This window comes from Equus asinus, chromosome 5, assembly GCF_041296235.1.
Source record: "Equus asinus isolate D_3611 breed Donkey chromosome 5, EquAss-T2T_v2, whole genome shotgun sequence".
NCBI classification, from domain to species: domain Eukaryota; kingdom Metazoa; phylum Chordata; class Mammalia; order Perissodactyla; family Equidae; genus Equus; species Equus asinus.
The window spans coordinates 50,478,973-50,497,056 of record NC_091794.1 but is presented as its reverse complement, the minus strand read 5'-3'; the positions used below and the strand labels follow the sequence as shown (position 1 = coordinate 50,497,056).

General features: G+C 39.4%; 1 protein-coding gene across 30 annotated transcripts in view; it reads right to left on the bottom strand.

The window, feature by feature from the left end:
* MECOM (MDS1 and EVI1 complex locus) overlaps positions 1–18,084 on the bottom strand; it is a 533,659-nt gene that overhangs the window by 56,045 nt on the left and 459,530 nt on the right. For 20 of the 30 annotated variants that reach the window (XM_014846458.3, XM_014846457.3, XM_014846455.3 and 17 more), the window contains one exon: positions 2,663–2,797. In XM_014846458.3, coding sequence (XP_014701944.2) covers positions 2,663–2,797 — 135 coding nt within the window. Of the gene's footprint in view, positions 1–2,662; positions 2,798–3,996; positions 4,016–4,864; positions 5,630–5,666; positions 6,639–18,084 lie in introns of those variants that run through there. The other 10 variants (XM_070509498.1, XM_070509503.1, XM_070509499.1 and 7 more) reach the window with 8 other exon arrangements.

Here is an 18,084-nt window from a genome sequence, read left to right as displayed (position 1 = left end):
AGTAGAATTTTAAAAATGTGTGTCTTTGCAAAAATAAACTATAATTTATACACTCTAGTTTCGTTCTAGGTCATCTTTTCCCCTCTTTGTTAGATGCCCTAATTACTACAATGACTATATTGCAGTTGAAAGATTCATCTGAAATTCTTCCTTTTCATAGGCCAGGACTTATACCTGTCTTGTTGTTAACATTCATTTTACAAACTTGAGCTTTATCTGAGAATTAGAGCAAAGAGAAACCCTTCTTACAATTTCCTGTAGATTGCCTCATTTGCTTTTGTGTTGTGCAGGTGAGTTGACGTTGTTAATGTTTAATAACCACTCCTGATCCAGGGTCTCTCTTTATATCTGAATATTAAATAATATCTCACATAACGGGAGTATTCATTATGTGATGAGTTGTGCTTATTCACCATTTGGCAGGTCCTATTCCTCATGGAAAAAGAGAACGAAAAAATAGACCTGGAGAATCTCTTTAGTCAGCTCTTTTATCATTGTACCTAGCACAGCATTCACGTTTCAAAGCAGTCTAGAATTGCTAGCCTTAATTGGCTTTTAGAAATATGCATACAAGCTTATAAATGAATATGTTTATAACGCATGCACACACTCTTTGGGTGTCTGTTCTCTTTTTTCTTGTCAACGGGACTGTGTGACTGTATGCACATATGCCTAACAAACAAATCTGACTTTTACCTCTGACTTTGTGGGTGAACTTATTTGACCATGTAATGTCAGTTTCACAATTATGTCATTTGGTATGCACTCTGTTCCCATCTTAGATTTCTGTCAGCATAGTACATAACTTTAAAATGAGTACTTACAGAAATAATAGGTATGGTCTAATATTGGCCTTTTATGTTTTCCCTGATTAACTATTTTCCCTGGTTCTTCAGTTAAAACAAGCAAACATGCTATTTATTAAGGTATGAAACCAGCATATTTTCTTTTGAAAACAATGCATTTTACAAGGTGTACCTCAAGAGCAACTATGCTAAAATTATAAATGCCTACTCTAATAAGCAATCTACTGCATGGTTAGGAACAGCAAAACAGTTTCCCTTTTTTAATGCAATCAAGATTCCCAATGACAAGAATATAGTTATTATAAAATATTAGACACACAACCACTAAATGAAAAAACGAATTGGCCGTAAGTCCCATTCTTAAACCATCTTTTCACTCATCCTACAACAGTTTTATCTGTCTAAGGAAATAGCTCCTATTGTCAGTAAATACGGATAGCAAATAATTATTATAATACAATTACATTATTTCATCTTATAGTTGCCTTTTGAGGTCCTCCAGATCATTTTCTTCAGGAAATATAACATGAACAATTCATTCATTTACAACACCTATGTATTTCCCACATCTGTAAATAGTGGGTAATCAAAAATGTTTGTTGTTGATATTGACAGTTACTCACATGATAGACTTGGGATATTTTCTGCTCACAATCAATAGCTAATTTAATAATGTTTTCCTTTGTCAATAATGCCTCTTGTTTTCTTACGGCAAAGGGAAAAAAACAATTGATTGGTTTATTATTTTTGATGTATGTTGAAGATTTTCAAATGATTCTCATTTAAACCTAATTTTACAATTTACTACCTCTTATATAGTTGAGTCATTAAAAATTATCTGGTAGCTGGTAAAATGCCAAAGAATAATCTCATAACAATGATTGAAATAGAGTCTTAGACCATATGACGCTAGCATTACTTAACAGCTTTCAATTGGAAACATCTAACTTGAACTTTCCTTTTTCTTGGTGGTGCTTTTCATAGTAGGTTTGCCAAGCAACCATTTTAGTACGGTCTTTGAAACATATTTGATTTAGGTAACCATTGGGTTAAAAGAAAGAAATGATGATAACATAATTAAATGCTAACCCAACAATGTTTTTAAAACAAAAATTAACAGGCTGAACTTCTTGTTGTTTTAAATATTGCCATACTAAGTTACAAGATTCATAACCTAACTTTATTGAGTGCAAAATATGTTTCATGATATTTTCATGATCTCTATTTCATAGTCATTGTTATTAAAGTTAGCCCCACTGTATGGGCCTCCATAAAGCATTTTCAGCACTGATATTTTTAATCTTTTTCACATATACAAAAAGAGAGTATTTTGACTAATCTAAAGGGGTTTCTCATTTATAATTAGGCAAATCAATATAAAATGCATAATCAGATACGTCCGCACATAGATCATATCTACCTACTATTTCGAATAAAATCTATATAATATTTCAAGTGTATCACTTCCAATTTCTATATAAATTCATAGTGTTCTTGATTAGCTCAATACTTTCTGTGAATGTCTCCCTATTATGATGGTAAAGAAGAAAAAGGTAGAGAACAGCTGACAATAAACAGTACTCAGTTTTCAAATCATTCAATCACACTCAGAAAAACAGAGTATTTATGAAGTATACTAGCACAAAGTGAATAAACTACCCAAAAAAGTAGTACTGAAAGAAACCAGTACTGAAAATGACTTTATTCTGCATCTTCCTTATATTCGTGCATTACCTTTCACCATATCAACCAACAGGCCACAAGGGTCTAGCACAGCTCACTCTTCTTTTGATTCTTGAGGCCTCACTCACACTTCAGTGTTCTCAGAGAAAGACAAGAAGATCTTTACAACATACCTGATCATTTATCTGGCATGCAATGAGGTTGTGCTGATCATAACAGCCAGCGAACCTGATGTACTTGAGCCAGCTTCCTACATCTGGTTGACTAGCATCTATGCAGAACTTCACATTGCAAAACTCATCTAAGATCTGGAAGGAAGAAGATGAGAACGATCAATTTCCACACCAGTTCATTCATTAGGATGGTTAACTGCTTGAAAATATTTTATTCAAATCTATGTCCCTCCTTTGAATCCTTCAAAGAAAAAAGTCAGACAGCACGCATATCAATAAAGGTGGAATAATAAGTTATCTTAGAAGTGACAATGTACTGTTTTTTTAAAGGAACAAAGCAAGTGTAAATTATTACAAAAACTGATTAATTGCTTCCAAAAAATGCTTGTTTCCTTGTTATGCATGAATGAGTGCTATTGCCTTAATTTTATCCAATGTGATTTTTACAAAAAATAATATTGAGCAGCATACATTAACGTAATATTTCCAAACAGAATAGCCAACATTTCGAGCTCTAAGTCTTCCTATGTAAGGGTACACTTTAACATTTTCGCAGGTTAAATTAATTCAATTAAAAATCTTTAACCTAGGTAGTATTAAATTCCTTTTCAGTTTGCATTTCACTACCATGAAAGATTCAAATCACACCCTTAATTGAAGAAGATAGTAAGATTTTTCTCATAGATGCTTCTGACCAAACTAAAGAAAAACAAATGAAAATAAATGATTGGATTACACTCATGCCAAATCTGGCAACCTAATGTTTTAGTTAACACATGCCAATACATGTGTCAATTTTCTGTTTAGTAAGCAAAATAACAAAATTGGCTGATGAACCACTAAAAATATATAAGAATATTGTAATAAATTGCCATCATTTTATAGGGTGGTGTATTATTTTTCATGAGATTTTACATTTGGCCTAACCTAAATATTAATCATTACTTAGGACACCTATTAAACAAAAATTGAAATGGGAAACATCCATTTTTAAGGTTTTGCGTATTTAAAGGAAGCTCTTCTGACTCACTAGCAGCAATAATGTTTTAACCATCAACATTAAAAGCTGCAGAGCTGTTGACCTGATGGTGACTAACTGGAAAGACTCATAATGTTAATGTCAATCAGTTAATGCAAACTTGAGGAAGTTTCCAATCAAAGACTAAACAACACAGCCTAGAACAAAAATTAAGGCATTCAATACCCCCCACAGCACTCGGCTGCATCTATGCCTATATAAAAGTTAAAACAAAATTCTCGGGTATATAGACCAAAAGCAGTATTGCACAGAATTCAGGTAATCACTCAGCTGCAGATTCAAGTCATTAACTCACCACAAACTTCAAGAAGCCCAGTGCTCTGAGGGCTGTAGTCAAGAGGTATTAGGAATAAGCCTTTGGCCACGAGGCAATTAAAGGGCACTAAGTAGCCCCACAATTTAAAAAAGAAAAATCAAAATAGAAGATAGGAATAATAATTGGTACACACACATACTCACACACACACAAATCAAGTCTTTTTCAAGGACACCTCTGCACAGTAACAACCACAACAGTCTACATTAAACACCCTCTCGAGCCAGGACAGATTTTAGCAATTTCTTATTTACAAAATCACAAACTTTAAGTTGTCTTCTTCAACTCTCAATGCTGAATAACTCAAACTGCAATTTGAGATCTCCCCCCTCCTCTGATGTCTGGAAGGAGCATAAACAACGAGAGCAATACACATTTTAAAATAGCATAAAGTTGGTATTGTTGTTTTGTTTGTTGGTTGGCTTGTTTGGTTTCTGGTTGATCTTTTGTTGCTGGCTTCCTTGACTAGCAAAAAGAAGGGGGGGGAGCAGCTCTACTGACACACTAGAGAAATATTTAATGAAGGAAATAGGGTGAAGTCACTGAAATGCAACACCAGTTCCATTTCATATTTGCAGAAAGACGTGGAAAACTTGTTAATTTTAAAGTCAAAAATCATCTATCCCCTTAGCTTTCCAGCATTCCCTTTTGCGGGGGAAGGGACTTAAGTATTGCATACACTGCACATAAAAATTCTAGGTGTAATTTTATTCCGTGTTAACATTATTGCCATTGCCACTGTCAACAGTGAAATTAATTTAAAAACAGGTTCATTTCCAAAGAATGTCTTTTTACATATATATTACATGATTATTCAAATATTTCACCAACATATTAACTTTCTTACTCTCAATATTCTTGCCCCAAGACAAAAAGCTGAACTTTCTCCAGAAGCGTTTCCCCCCTGGGTGAATTATCCACTTTTGATTTGCTAGCAGAACTGCATTTGTCTCCCAAATGTCTTAATCGTCTCGGAAATCTCGAATAAAATTAAGTAACAACACATCTTCCATCATTTCATCTAACACACTCCTGTGTTTTTAAAAGCTGTCAAGTTCCAAAGATAGCTTTAAAAAAAAAAAAAGAATTCCCTTTAGGTGGACTCTAGAGAAAGGCCCTTTCAAAAAACCAACAGCAAAAGGAAAAAAAAAATCCCCACAATCTAGCCAAAAGGTCCGAATGTGACTTTCTCGCGAAGCAGCACACGATGTTGGACAGCAAAGCTGTTACTTGGCAAGGTGGAACCCGGCCGAAAGCGGCTCCAAAGTCGCGTGGCTGGTGCCAGGAATCCAGATTTTGGCAACCCCACCTTCTGAGTCCCTGATACCGACGGACAGACACACGGAGGGAGGGGAAGCAGGAGAAGAGTTCGAGGAAAAGAGGCCGATAGCCGGCAGAGAGACCCACCGAAGGCCGGACGACCCACCCCGGAGACGCGTCCAGACCGCACCGTTCCGCAGGAGGAACAAGGAAATCGCCAGTCCCGGCAACGCAGATAAGCAGCTGGGCTCCGCGAGACTGCGGGCAAGTAGGAAAAGAAGGCTGGGGGCGGGGGGCGCCCCGGAGAAGGGGTGCCCAGGCAGGAAACTGTCCGAAGTTACAAACTATGCACATCACCAAGACTTTTTTTTTTAAGTGAGTTTTCTTACCTTAAGATTTCTATGGCCTCAACTCAGCAATAAAAGGCAATCACAGAAGAATTAAAACAAACAAATAATCAGCAGCCCCCAGCTTTCCTGCACGAAAATCCTTTCAAACGATCCCGAGCAACATTTCGAGATGTAAAAAAAAAAAAAAAAAAGCCTCGCGTCTCGATTTCCGAACGGGTCTCTCTGATAACTTTGTCCGTCTCTAGGATCTGCTCGCCAGGACCACGCGTTTCAGATTTATTGTCCGCCAACAGTGTATTTTTAAGACCAGAATTGAAGTCTCCTCTCGTCTGGGTGACCCGGGTTTGGTGTGTTTTGGCTTTTTCCCCCTTCCTAAATGAGCTCGGGGCTATTCCTTCTGGTTCACATCACCTCCCTCTTTTCTCACTTTCTCTTGCTCTTATCAGCCCGATGTGTAATGAAAGTTATCTGAAACCCACTAAAACTTCTTCCACTTCTCTCTCCCAGTTCCAAGGGGGTGGGGGGGAGAAACAGGCTGGAGGAGGAGAGTTTGAAAAGGTGGGGGGCCTGGGGAGGCGAGGGGAGCTCTAGCCCCCTTTCAGATCCTCCGCAGCTCCTTCCCCGGTCCCAGACCCTCACGGGAGCGTCCCCTTTCGCAACTCCAAGCTCAGCCGCCGGGTTTCTATTTCATGAACTGTCTCTTTAAAGAGGATCTGCTCGGCCATCCAGAAAGAACCCGGGGCGAGGGAGAAAGGGAGCTATCTCCCGCCGCCCAGAGTGATCGGAAGCCAGACGGGCTCCTCTTTCAGTAAATTTTTAAAGTGACAGCAGCCTCCTCTGGCGGGAGAGGTCACAAAAAGGTCGCCAAGACCCAAGTCCTATAGGGACAGACTGATTATGGATGCACCATCCCCCTTAAACATGTAGATTTCTCTGGGTAAACAACCAATGGGGAGATCTCGCCAGGCAGGATTTCTTTCCCCAGGGAAATATCCTCTGTTTCGGTGTCCTGAAAGCACAAGTGTGAGTGTGTGTGTGTGTGTGTGTGTGTGTGTGTGTGTGTTGGGGGGATGGGAGTGATGGGGTGGAGAAGTGCTTTTGGGGATGTGAGGGTGTGTGCACGGAGGCTGGGGGTGGGGCGCTAAGGGGGCGAGAAGGAGGTTTAGGATATAGAGACCCTGGTTCATGCTAAACAGAATTAGTTTAGAAATTCTCAGACAACAGCAGCCCAAGAGTGAAAAGTTGACATGTCCATTTCCAGTTTTCTGCTAAGCATCTTTTTTTACTATTATTGAAATTCGTACTCTAATTTACTCCCTGTATTATTATAGTGAGGTCAGCAGAAGAGCATGCTTCTTTTTCAAATCATATTTTTCTTCAAAGAAGGAGTTTACAAATCTGAAACATTATTTGCATATAACCTGCCCCAAATAACGTATTATCAACTTAGAGAGATTGAAGATTGGTGAGTTTTTGCCATATTCTTTGATACATTAATTAAAACACTGTGAACGACCAAAAGTGGAATTACGCAGTTTGACAACGCAGATTATTTTTAAACTCTTACCATTACAAATGCTGTTTTTGGTGATCAGTACTATATGGTGATTAATAACTTTCTAGTATATATGGTTAATTTTTCTCAACGTGTTTCAGAAACGACGTTGGAAAAAAGATATAGGGAATGCGTTGCAAAATAAAAGTGTCTATGCGTTCACTTTAGCCAACCTTGGAAAATTTAGTAAAATCCACCGGTTAAATGGAAATCAACGCTTTTTAATCACAAAATTCCATTCATAAATACGAATGGACAAAACCCAACTTCTCGACTCAACAGTGGAAAGTTAAGCAAAGTAAGCGAGTGAAGGGACATGCGGGGAGGATTGGAGGCAGAGGGCATGGAAAGCGCGCTTATGGTAAACTTTATCTGCAAACGGGGACAAAGCAAGTCCCCTTTTTGTTTGGTCCAAGTGCAAAATAGACGTGTAAATCTAGTAGATCTATATTTCCCCAAAATGCTGATTTAAAAACAAAAATAGTAACAAAAGGGAGGAATGTGGGGGAGAGAAAATGACAAGAGGTGGTGACTAATTCGTTTCGGTGGCCTGTTATCTGTGACATTGAACTGTTATTTCAGATAATGGCCATTGTTTGAGGGAAAATCGCACAGCAGTGGTAGGTAGGACAGGAAAAATCCTTTGTAAATAACCTAAAACCCGGGCAGATATTCCCATAGAGTTCGGCGCTTGAGAACCTTTAAGAGCCCCCGGTTTGCTGCCATTGATTTCCTGCCCTTCCTCAACTTGCCCATTGTCGGAGACCTTCTTTTTCTTTTTTTTTTTTTTTTAATTTAGCCATAAATTGGACCGGCTCGAGCTATGAGCTGTTCTATTTTCTTCCTGTCAGGATGAGGGATTTGTTTTATGATGCATTGTGTATTAAATACAAGTAATCTGGGGAACCGATTGCTTCAGACAGTGCGGCCTGATCAGGGGGTCTGAGAGCTCAGCGCCCCAATCTCTCTCCCCAGCCGCGCGGCCCCCACCTCCTTGCCCTTTACAAAGCTGCTCTGAAAAGGAGGAAACGTCGGTGGATAAACAAAAGGTCGTGTGGAATCAGTGGCAGGTCCTGGCTAAATTAGGATTTCGTGGAAAGGGCCTCCGAGTGTTTTCCCTTATATTGGGTTCGGGTGGGGGAGGCGGGGCGACTTTCAAGGTCTGGGTACTTGCAGGGGCGGCAGGCGGCCGGTAGATGGCGTTGCGCCCCGAATTACGGCGCGGCGCCGGCGGCTCCAGCCACCCAGGTGAAGCCGCTGCCGCCCGCCGGGCGCGGGCAGCCGGGCTCTGCCCTCCGCCTCGCGCCCTCCGGAGCCTCAGCCGGGACGGGCGCGCCCGAGGTCCGGACCCGCAGACACTGGCCAGGGCTAGGGCTATTTCTGCACGTGATCTTCTCTTCCCCAAATCGAGCCAGAAGAGTTAACACTTTCTCTCCGAGATCTTGGCAGATGTGTCTAGAGAGATGGGGGATTATTTAGCCTCATCATTATTATTTTATTAATATCATCATTATCGGTCTTGTTCTCTACTGAATAACTTGTGAGAAAGACTAAAGGAAATCATCAGAAGGACCCGGACAAACTAAATCTCAATCTCTCTCTCCCATCCCGCTCGCCCCCGTGCCCCTTTGAGTATATAATAATAACTTCACGGAAAGGCAGTCGCCTCACTTTTTCTTGACACAACTTGAAGTTTTAAAAATAGGGTCCTGAAATCCCCGAGTAGCTAGGCGGGCCTTGTTTCTCATGAAAGGAGCCTCTTGCTCTTTGAATACTAACCCTTAGGAGAAGACCCTGACCGCCCTCCCCCTCTCCCCATCAGAAGTGAAACAGAAGAGGAGACAGCGGGCTGGAGCAAGAGTTCTTGCAGGGGGCTTGCTTTTCCCCTCCGGTTAACGTGCTTTCCATCGGGAGGTTTCTAAAACAATAAATAAATACAAGGAGCCAAATACCACCACCAATTCCCTTTATTCCTTGGGATTTCTGGTGAAATCTGTTTACAGTAGTTCCCAGTTACAAATTAATCTGCAAAAGCCGCTGTCTGCTCAGCAGTAATGAGGAACATGCGTGTTCTGCAGTGTTTAGCGCTGCCCTTGAAATGGGCTATTAAAAATAATGGTTTTACTATAATCTCAAACCAGCTTTAATTTGCAAACATGTATCAGGACAGATGATCTAAATATTAAGGGGATGGAATGGGGGAACATACTACAACAAATGTAGAGCTTTGGGGAAAGCAGAAAACAGAGTGGTTCATGAGCAATGTTTAAAAAGAGAATCAGATTTTTAAAAACATTTTTTCCGAAAGGAATGATTGTTTTTCTGTCTTGTTCTGTTAATTGTTGTTTACCAGGAAAAAGGCATTGGAAAATATGAGGTTCGAGTGTGAGCTGATAGATTTTCTGGGAGCTGTAAAGACCCCCCCTTTGGCTGATGGCAGGGCTGGGGTGGGAGAGGTTAATGTGTTTTCTTCCTGGTTTGAAAAGGGCATAAACCCTCCTCAGGCCCCTTCCTTCCTCCCCCATCTGTGTGGACTGCAGAATCTTTAAAAGGCTCAAAGATTTCCAATAAGGCCACTGGCTCTGCCTTCATTGTGTAACTGTTTATTTAAAATAAGTCAATATATTAGTTAAAGCAGTAAGAAGTTAGTGCTCCAGTATTCAAGTGATTCCCACAAGACTGTAAGCTGATGCCTCTTTTAAGCCTTAAACTTCATGGTTGTCCCAGAAGTAAAAGTTCTGCTAATGGAGACCCTATGGGCATGGTACATTCCAGCACATCATTAAAGGAAAGAAAAGCAGTCCAGCCAAAGCCAGATGAAATGACTGCACTGTCCACTTTTAATAGGCTTCCTGTGGACGAACAGCCCTGTAACACTCTGCAGAGGACAATATTTAAAAACAAGACAACTTGCTGGCAGTTTTCAATACCATAAAGTTAATAAAGTATGTTCCCATTCACCCTGACATTATGTTTTTAGTTTATAGAGGAAGGCACTTTATAACCTCAGCCTAAGTAGAGTTCCCTTTAATTCTGCAGCTTTGGGTTTCTTGAGGTGGCTAAACATACACTGAGCTCCAAGCCTGACGTTTTTGTTTTAACACTGTTTTTTTGTAGCTTTTCAAGAACGTACAAGTGCATTTGTACATTTCTCGAGTGCGGTTTCATTCATGGAGATCCTGTTCAATCTTGTTTCATACAGTTCATGTCAAGAAGCATGAAATAATCTGAGAAATTGACATTTGGCTGAACAATAACTGCTTGCTAATTAAATTAGTTTCATGTATAGATATTGATGGAAGTTTAAAAAGAAAATCAATGCTTCCTTTTCCACGACAGAAAGGGATTTTGTAAAATCTTACCTAACCTGAGACAAATATAAGAAAAAATATATAAGTACCTCTTAAGGACTCAAGAGACTTCCCACTGATTGCATATAAATATTTCTCCCAATATAGAAACTCCAATTTGTTTCTCCTCTTTCTTTTCCTCCAAATTCATGACCACCTACAATTTCTTCTCCCAAGTCTTTTTACTTAAGAGAGTAAGCCTTGTAATGAAGCGTAACATTTAGGCAAGAGAAACTAGATCAGAAAGCCATGGAATCAAAGGTAAAATGTTGTTTAATTTTCACTTATATATTTTAATCAGGGGAGTATTTCACAAACTTGGGTCCCTGAACTTGAAGGCAGTTTTGTGATGCTGGGTAGGTGGCCCCAGCCACCAGTCCAGCACAATGAGTTTACAAACAAAAAGGACTCTGAGTGTCTTTAGTCACCAACACAACCCCACTGCTCAGGAGAGAGATTTCTGGTCTTCCTGATGCACTTTGTCTTTTTTTTTAATCTATGGGGGGAAAAGCTGTTAAAAAAAAAAAAAGAAAAGAGGAAATTAAAGGTAAAAAAATGTAAATAAAAAATTTCCCTTGGTCTGGAAATGGGCCCGACTGAAAGCATGTTAATCTCCACCTCAGTAATTTGGTTCTCCAGGAGAAGACAGAAGCCCTGCTGCTGTGCCCTGCACTTCATAAATCACATCTTTATGTGGACAAGGTCAGGGCACCTAACAGCTCAGACATGGGCCTTTGCAGTGGCTCGAGGATTCCGGCGTGTTTACTCTCCCGCTCGGCTCTCCGAGGAGTAGTCCAGCACGCTTCTAATTACTTTTGATTATTTTCATTTGCTGGGGTCAGTCTGGCTTGCCAGGACTGCTGGAGGGTTGATTTCCTACAAATCTTGATGTCTTTGTAGGACGGCACTGTGTGCGTTCAGAATTAGCACCCCGTTATTGTCCTTCCTAACAGACACCGTGATAGAAAAGTTTCCCCGGTGAACCATTAGCTGCTTCTCTTTTTATTAATTAACTACAAAGCATAACCACCTATCTGATCTTTTTTAAAAAGATGCAGACGCTTAGTTGGGTATTTTATAGTGTATTTGGCCAGAATGAAAGTGAATTTTTCTTTTTTTTGCTTCAACTTTAAATATATTTAGTAATGACTAGCAGCTCTTTGGAAACTAAGATGAAATACTTTGCTGAGACAACAGCTCTAGTGAATAAATTATTATACGCAAAGATTTATTTCCTAAACTCCAATTAAGGCTGCCATATTTAAAATATTTTTTGTTGGGCTATTTTGATGTATTTCAGTCCTAAGCTATTACACTGAGTGGTTATTTTGCGGCTAAAGCACAAGAACAACAAAAAATTTATACCAAGTTTAAATGAAAACACTGTGATAAAAACTTTAATAAGATATATTCCAATAAAATTTTCATAGAGAAAAAGAGACAAAATAGCATTATTTTTTTATTCCATATCCCCCCAAAGCAGAGATGTTTAATGCTCTGAGGTGTATGCATTAAAAGATACATTGTAGAAAAAAAAATGATGAGCAAATAAATATTCAGAAAAACTGAGAAACATTCACAAAAAAACCATAATATAGTAACGTAACACATCCATCACTGACCAAAAATTACTGTTATCTTTTTATTTTATAGAAGGTAACTTGAATCTCTATTATGGTTAGTGTCAAAACGGCAAATCCCTCATTCTTCTTTAGATCAAAGAATTAACGTACTAAATGCTTGAGAATTAACCTCAACTCTGTCAGGAATTAATTTTTCATTATTTCATTAATTTTAATTAATTCAATCTTTTAACACAGCATTTAGCACATTGTACAATAACTCCAGGGTCAGCTGCTTCCCTGAGGGTTTAGAAACACCATTTAAGAGGACGTTTAGACTCATAATCTTGTGGGGAAAGTAGGTTGGAAGACCTTTCTCTACTCCTGTCTCCACTCCTAGCTGTGTGTGTGCCTTTGGGTAAGTCACTTAACCTTTGGATCAGTTTCTATGAAAGTTTCATAATATCAGCCTAATTGGAGTGTTGGGAAAATAAATTGGGTGATATGAGTGTGAACTGCTCTGAGTTCATGGGAACAGGTCAAAATACTATACGTTTCACAGTATTTGTGTTTGTGTAATGAGTTGGAATAGACTTACACACACAATGAGGAAGATAGTCTGGTTTATACTTTGAGGAACGGCAAAGTCTAAGTATTTTTCTACCCTCTTTCTTCCATTCCAATGTCAGTTGCCCTCATCCTTACCCTGACCTATGGAAGAGAAGAATTTTAAGAAAAATGTTTTTTTTCTCTCAAGCTGTGCTACCTCCGAAGATGTCCGTCTCTGTCTGGCTTGCAGCTGAGTTTATTCTGTCCCACCTACTGTGTTCTCTGCCAATCAGTAAGAGGGAGAGTTCTGAGCAGAGGTGGAATACCACTGAGATCCAAGAGCCCTCAAAGCCAGAGTAGGAGGCCACACACACACACACACACACACGCACACAGACTAGTTTTAGGTCAATATTTCTTATCAAGGCCAGGAAATTTATTCTCTACCGTGTCCTCTGGGGGACTTTAAGTGCCAGAAGGACAGGAGTTGGGTCTATCTTATTTGCCCCTATTGCCCAGAGCCTAACATAACACCAGGCACATAGTAGGTATCCAGCAGATGTTTGTTGACAGAATGTATCAGGTCTTTCCTTGGTTTTTCATTCCCACCTAGTTTGGATGCCTAGCTTGGATGCTTGTCACCTCTAGTCTGAATTATTGCAATGACTTCCTAACAGATTTTCTGACCCCCACTCATCCTCCCACCAGTTTATGCTCAACGCTGTTAATCTTTCCAAGCATTAGCTATTACTCACTCCCCTGCTCAAAATTCTTCAATGGGTTCCAGTTGCCTAACAATTCAGTATAAACTCACTCTAGTTTTTGAAAATTAAATGAGGCAATGTATGTAAATCACTTAGACTCATGCATGGCACATAACATATGGTCAATAAAAAATAGCTATTATTATTTTTGGTATTACTGATATAATTGTAATTATAATCATTATTGTTCCTCAGCTTATAATTCATTCTGCCTTGATTATCTTGGATGAAATCTTATCTATCCTTCAGAGCCACCCTTTTTTTATGCCCAATGATTCCCACTAACCAGATTTGACCTTTTCATCCTTCCCCCCAAATGATCTGTGCTTCTCTCCTGGTTTATAACTGGTTCTACCTTACCTTACAGTGTATCTGTAATGCTCTTCAGTATTCATTATGAAAATTATCACTGGACCTCCTTAAGGGCCGTTGTAAGATTCTTAAGAACGGAATCAAGTTTTATTCATACTGATATCTTCAGTAGCATCTTTTCATAATAGGCTAAACCACCTTTGAACTTCCCTTGCAAGGGTGAATTAATTATGGCTAAATATAGGAGGAGTTGCTATATTTAATATCCAAGGAAACTGGACTATTTAACACTGTTCCCATGGGGAGTCAATTGATGCCCTGATAATTCTCTTTTAGGAAATTTAGAGATAGAAATTCCTGCCACTGCTGCTTCTCAGGAGTAGCGCTTTATTGCTCTCCCACCCCCCATTTCTGTTTCTGTACCAACTCTCTGCCCTTTACTTGGTGCACACCCCAGACAATATCTTGGACTCCTCCATTTCCCTTATCCCCAGTGGCCCATCACTGGCTTGGGCATTCCGTTAAATTGTTTCTATAGGGCCTTTACCTTCCCACCGGCACTGGCCTAATGGAGGCTCTTATCATTTTAGGCCTGAATTTTGTGGCATTTTTACACCAAAAATCAGTCTTCCTGAAATAACAAAGTTATAACAATGTTTTGCTTTACCTAAAAGCAAAAGGTAAAAAACAAAGAAAAATCACACTAATAAAAACTCCAGTTGATCATAATTTGCTAGAAAATAAAGCCCCTAATCCAAAATGCAATCTCCTCCATAATTTGATGTCAAATTTCTCTCTCCAGGCCCATTTCCTAATTCCTCCTTCTGCACAAATCTTCAGCTCTGGTTGACAACCAGGGATCTGAGTGGAAACTCCTGGCCCTTTAACTGTGTTCATGCCGGCCCTTCAGTTTTCTCGTCTCTGATATTCACAGCATTCAGGAGATGGAACAATAGACCAAGGAGAGAGAGTGATAGTTCTCTCTATCAAGCTCATGCACAGTGCTCCGGCCTCCCTTCCTTGAAATTCATACAATACTCAATATTAAAATCACTCACTAATCAGTTGTCATTTTTTAGGGTCTTTTGGGATATTTCTATCATCTGCCAATCTACTTATAAGCTGTTTGATGGCAGAAAACGCCCTTCACACCAGCATTTTCCAATCAGTGACTTGTTAACAGGTATTCCTGATAATGTGTTCTGTGGTCAACAAGGTAAAGAGAGCTCCCTCTTGAAGCTTCACAACGAACGTCAATGTGGCAAGTGCTCTAAGACTCGAAAAGTCTAAGTCCTTCAGTAAAGAAATCTATTGAGCTTGTTTAATGGGGCATCAACAAAGATATTTAAACAGGTATGAAAGTGCCTTTCCCCTTCCAGTGGAATACCTAAGGGGAAAAATTTTGGAAATAAAGTTGTATATTACTTTGCATCTGTTTCAGCAAAGCATATGAAGTATTCCCCTGAATATTTTTCTTTCTTTCTTTTTTGTTTTTTTGAGGAAGATTAGCCCTGAGCTAACTGCTGCCAATCCTCCTCTTTTTGCTGAGGAAGACTGACCCTGAGCTAACATCTGTGCCCATCTTCCTCTACTTTATATGTGGAACGCCTGCCACAGCATGGCTTTCCATGCAATGCCACGTCCACACCCAGGATCCAAACCAGCAAACCCTGGGCCACCAAAGCGGAACGTGCACACTTAACCACTGTGCCACCGGGCCAGCCCCTCCCCTGAATATTTTTCTATCAGTTGACTGTTTTCAACTTTTGATCAAAAAATATTACTACCAAACAGTCATAGATGAATAAAGACAAAATCAAGCCTCAACTTTTCATTCAACTGGGAAGCATTTGGAAGATCTATCAAGCACGCAAAGAAAGTAGGTTATCAGTAAACTCCTTTGCCTGTGGACTACTGCAACTGCACTCGAATATATGGTATGAGAACCCTCCAAGGAATGTGTATAATCTCACTTCAAAATCAACCGATTCCTTCCTATCCTCTTCCCTTACAAGCCCTTCTAAAGCACAGATTTTACCGTGGGCATATTTACACGCAGCGTTTTATATGATTTAGGTTTTTCTTAATAAGCCTCGGCATGATCTAGATATGTATGTTCCCGGGAGAAGGGAAAGCAGCAAGTCAACCTCTGTATAGGGATGCCTGAATGAAAATGTTTAAGAATTTGCTTTTTCGCCAGTTTTTTATATTAGATTCGTGCGTTGTGCCTCCCGATGGCTGTCTAATCACTAAACTAAGTGGACATTGAATCAGATGGCATACAAAATTACAGGAATTTGATCTTTAGATAAACCACAAACCTTGATGAACTAACGTTGTTCCAATTGACTTGACTCATCATCCCAAAGAACAGAACATGTCACAGGCGCGACCATACAGTCTTCTCTGTACAGAACACTAATGGCTGGGATTAATTTGTGATCTATTGAAAGTGCTTGCTTCTAACTAAAGAGGCATTCACTAATGGAGGGGGAGGGATGGTGAGGCAGCTCTGGCCCCCGAATTATTGCTCCACTCCAAAGCTATGACGGTAGGTGCTGATTATGATGTTTCCGTCACAGAATTATTAAGAAACAATCAATATGTTAAGTTCTTATCAATGATTTAGTGAAACATTTATTTTTTCTCTATGTTGGAAATGCTAAAATTCCATTTTATTATGTCAGTGACCACAGCCAGACACTTTAAAAATAAAAAGTAAAAACTCTATTGAGCCAGAGGAATGTGGTAAGGCTTACAATCCATTTAATAGGTGTCACACCTTTGATCCATATCAAACGGTAAAATGTCAAAATATTCCGATAGTGGTTAAAGTAATAAAATCTCAGTATCAGTGTGAAAATACGGACATTGATGTCAGCTGTGGCTTTAAAAATATCTTTCTATAAATTCTGTTGAGTCAATTCTTCAATTTCAAATAAAATCCTAATATAGCCTGTCTATAAACTCCAGAATTAAGTACTGGTCAATTTCCAAGATGCAGATTCTCAAAAGTATTTGTGTTTTGGTATGTGGTTCTTGGCTGGAACACAAATCCAGGCTTGCTAATGCAGTGCCCTACAAACTAAGAAGGGAGAATGCCAGAAGGGACATGAATGGAAATAGTTAAAGAGGAAAGAAAAATATTCACACTGATTCACACCTAATTTCTCTCCCCATATGATCTGGGCTACCATTTACAAATAAGCCATGGAACCCAGTCATGAGATGGAGAAAATCAAAATTAAGAGCCCAGGAAGATAAGATTGAAAAGACTACAGATTTTAAACTCATGCTTTTGTGTAATATTGCCTTGTGTCTTACACAGTTTTACATTCCCCCTCCCCGCTTCCACTCTTACAAAAGCTAGCAAAGTTCACTTGCCCTCAAAAAAAATGGTTGGATAAATCAAATTTAAATGATTCACTAAGTACTTTAGCTATGTAATGTGTTTGTATTAATTTTGTGGGGGTTTTGTCTCTGCAGAAATTATCATAATAAATGTTTATTGTTTCCTGTACATATCTCCTTGGTAACCAATACTGGAATATTTCAAGAAAGTCATTAAAAGTCTTTATAAAATACATTTTGCTAAATTTTAATCTTGGAAAGCACAGTGGAGTTGTAATGTATACGAATTCAAGTTACTAATGTTCAACTACTGTGAACTGAAAGAAAGAGGGAGAGGGTGAGGGAAGCGGAGAGAGAAGGAGGGAGAAAGAATGAGAGAATGATCCTTTACCCAGAAAAGAGCATGAGATGAAAACATGAATCATCTGTTCCCTGGGCAGGAACCAGTGTTCCAACGCCTTTTGCGCTATGAGTATCTTGTTGCATTGAGTGCGACTCTTGGGTTTAGAGATATGGATTTTTCACACCCTGTAGCCCTGAGTGCACATACACCACTTCCTCTGATGCTCAATCAAAGCCAAGGTGAGCGACACCAACATTGGACAGTTTAAGGGCTGAGCAAGGGAAATTTTGATTATACTTAATTTTCAATTACTTGCTCACTGCAGAATCTAAGCCTTCAGTAAAAGGTAAATTCACTGAATTTTGTTTAGATTTTGAAACATACTCCATAGCAGTAACAAGATAAATAATTAAGATGAGTAAATTAACGTGTCCTCTACCCACAGCGTTTGTAGAGGGCAAACCAACATTGCTAATTCTTCCCTGTCCCCAATAATGGTGTTTAATGTGGTCCAGGTGATCCCAGTGGCTCATGACTCATATGACCCAGCTGTCAAATCGCCAACACCTCAGATGTGGAAGCAATAGTCTATTTTCACAAATGACCTGCCTCTTGTGGCCTTTAGCAGGGAAAGTGAGGGGCTGAGTGTGGTAAGCCGCCATAATGAAGTA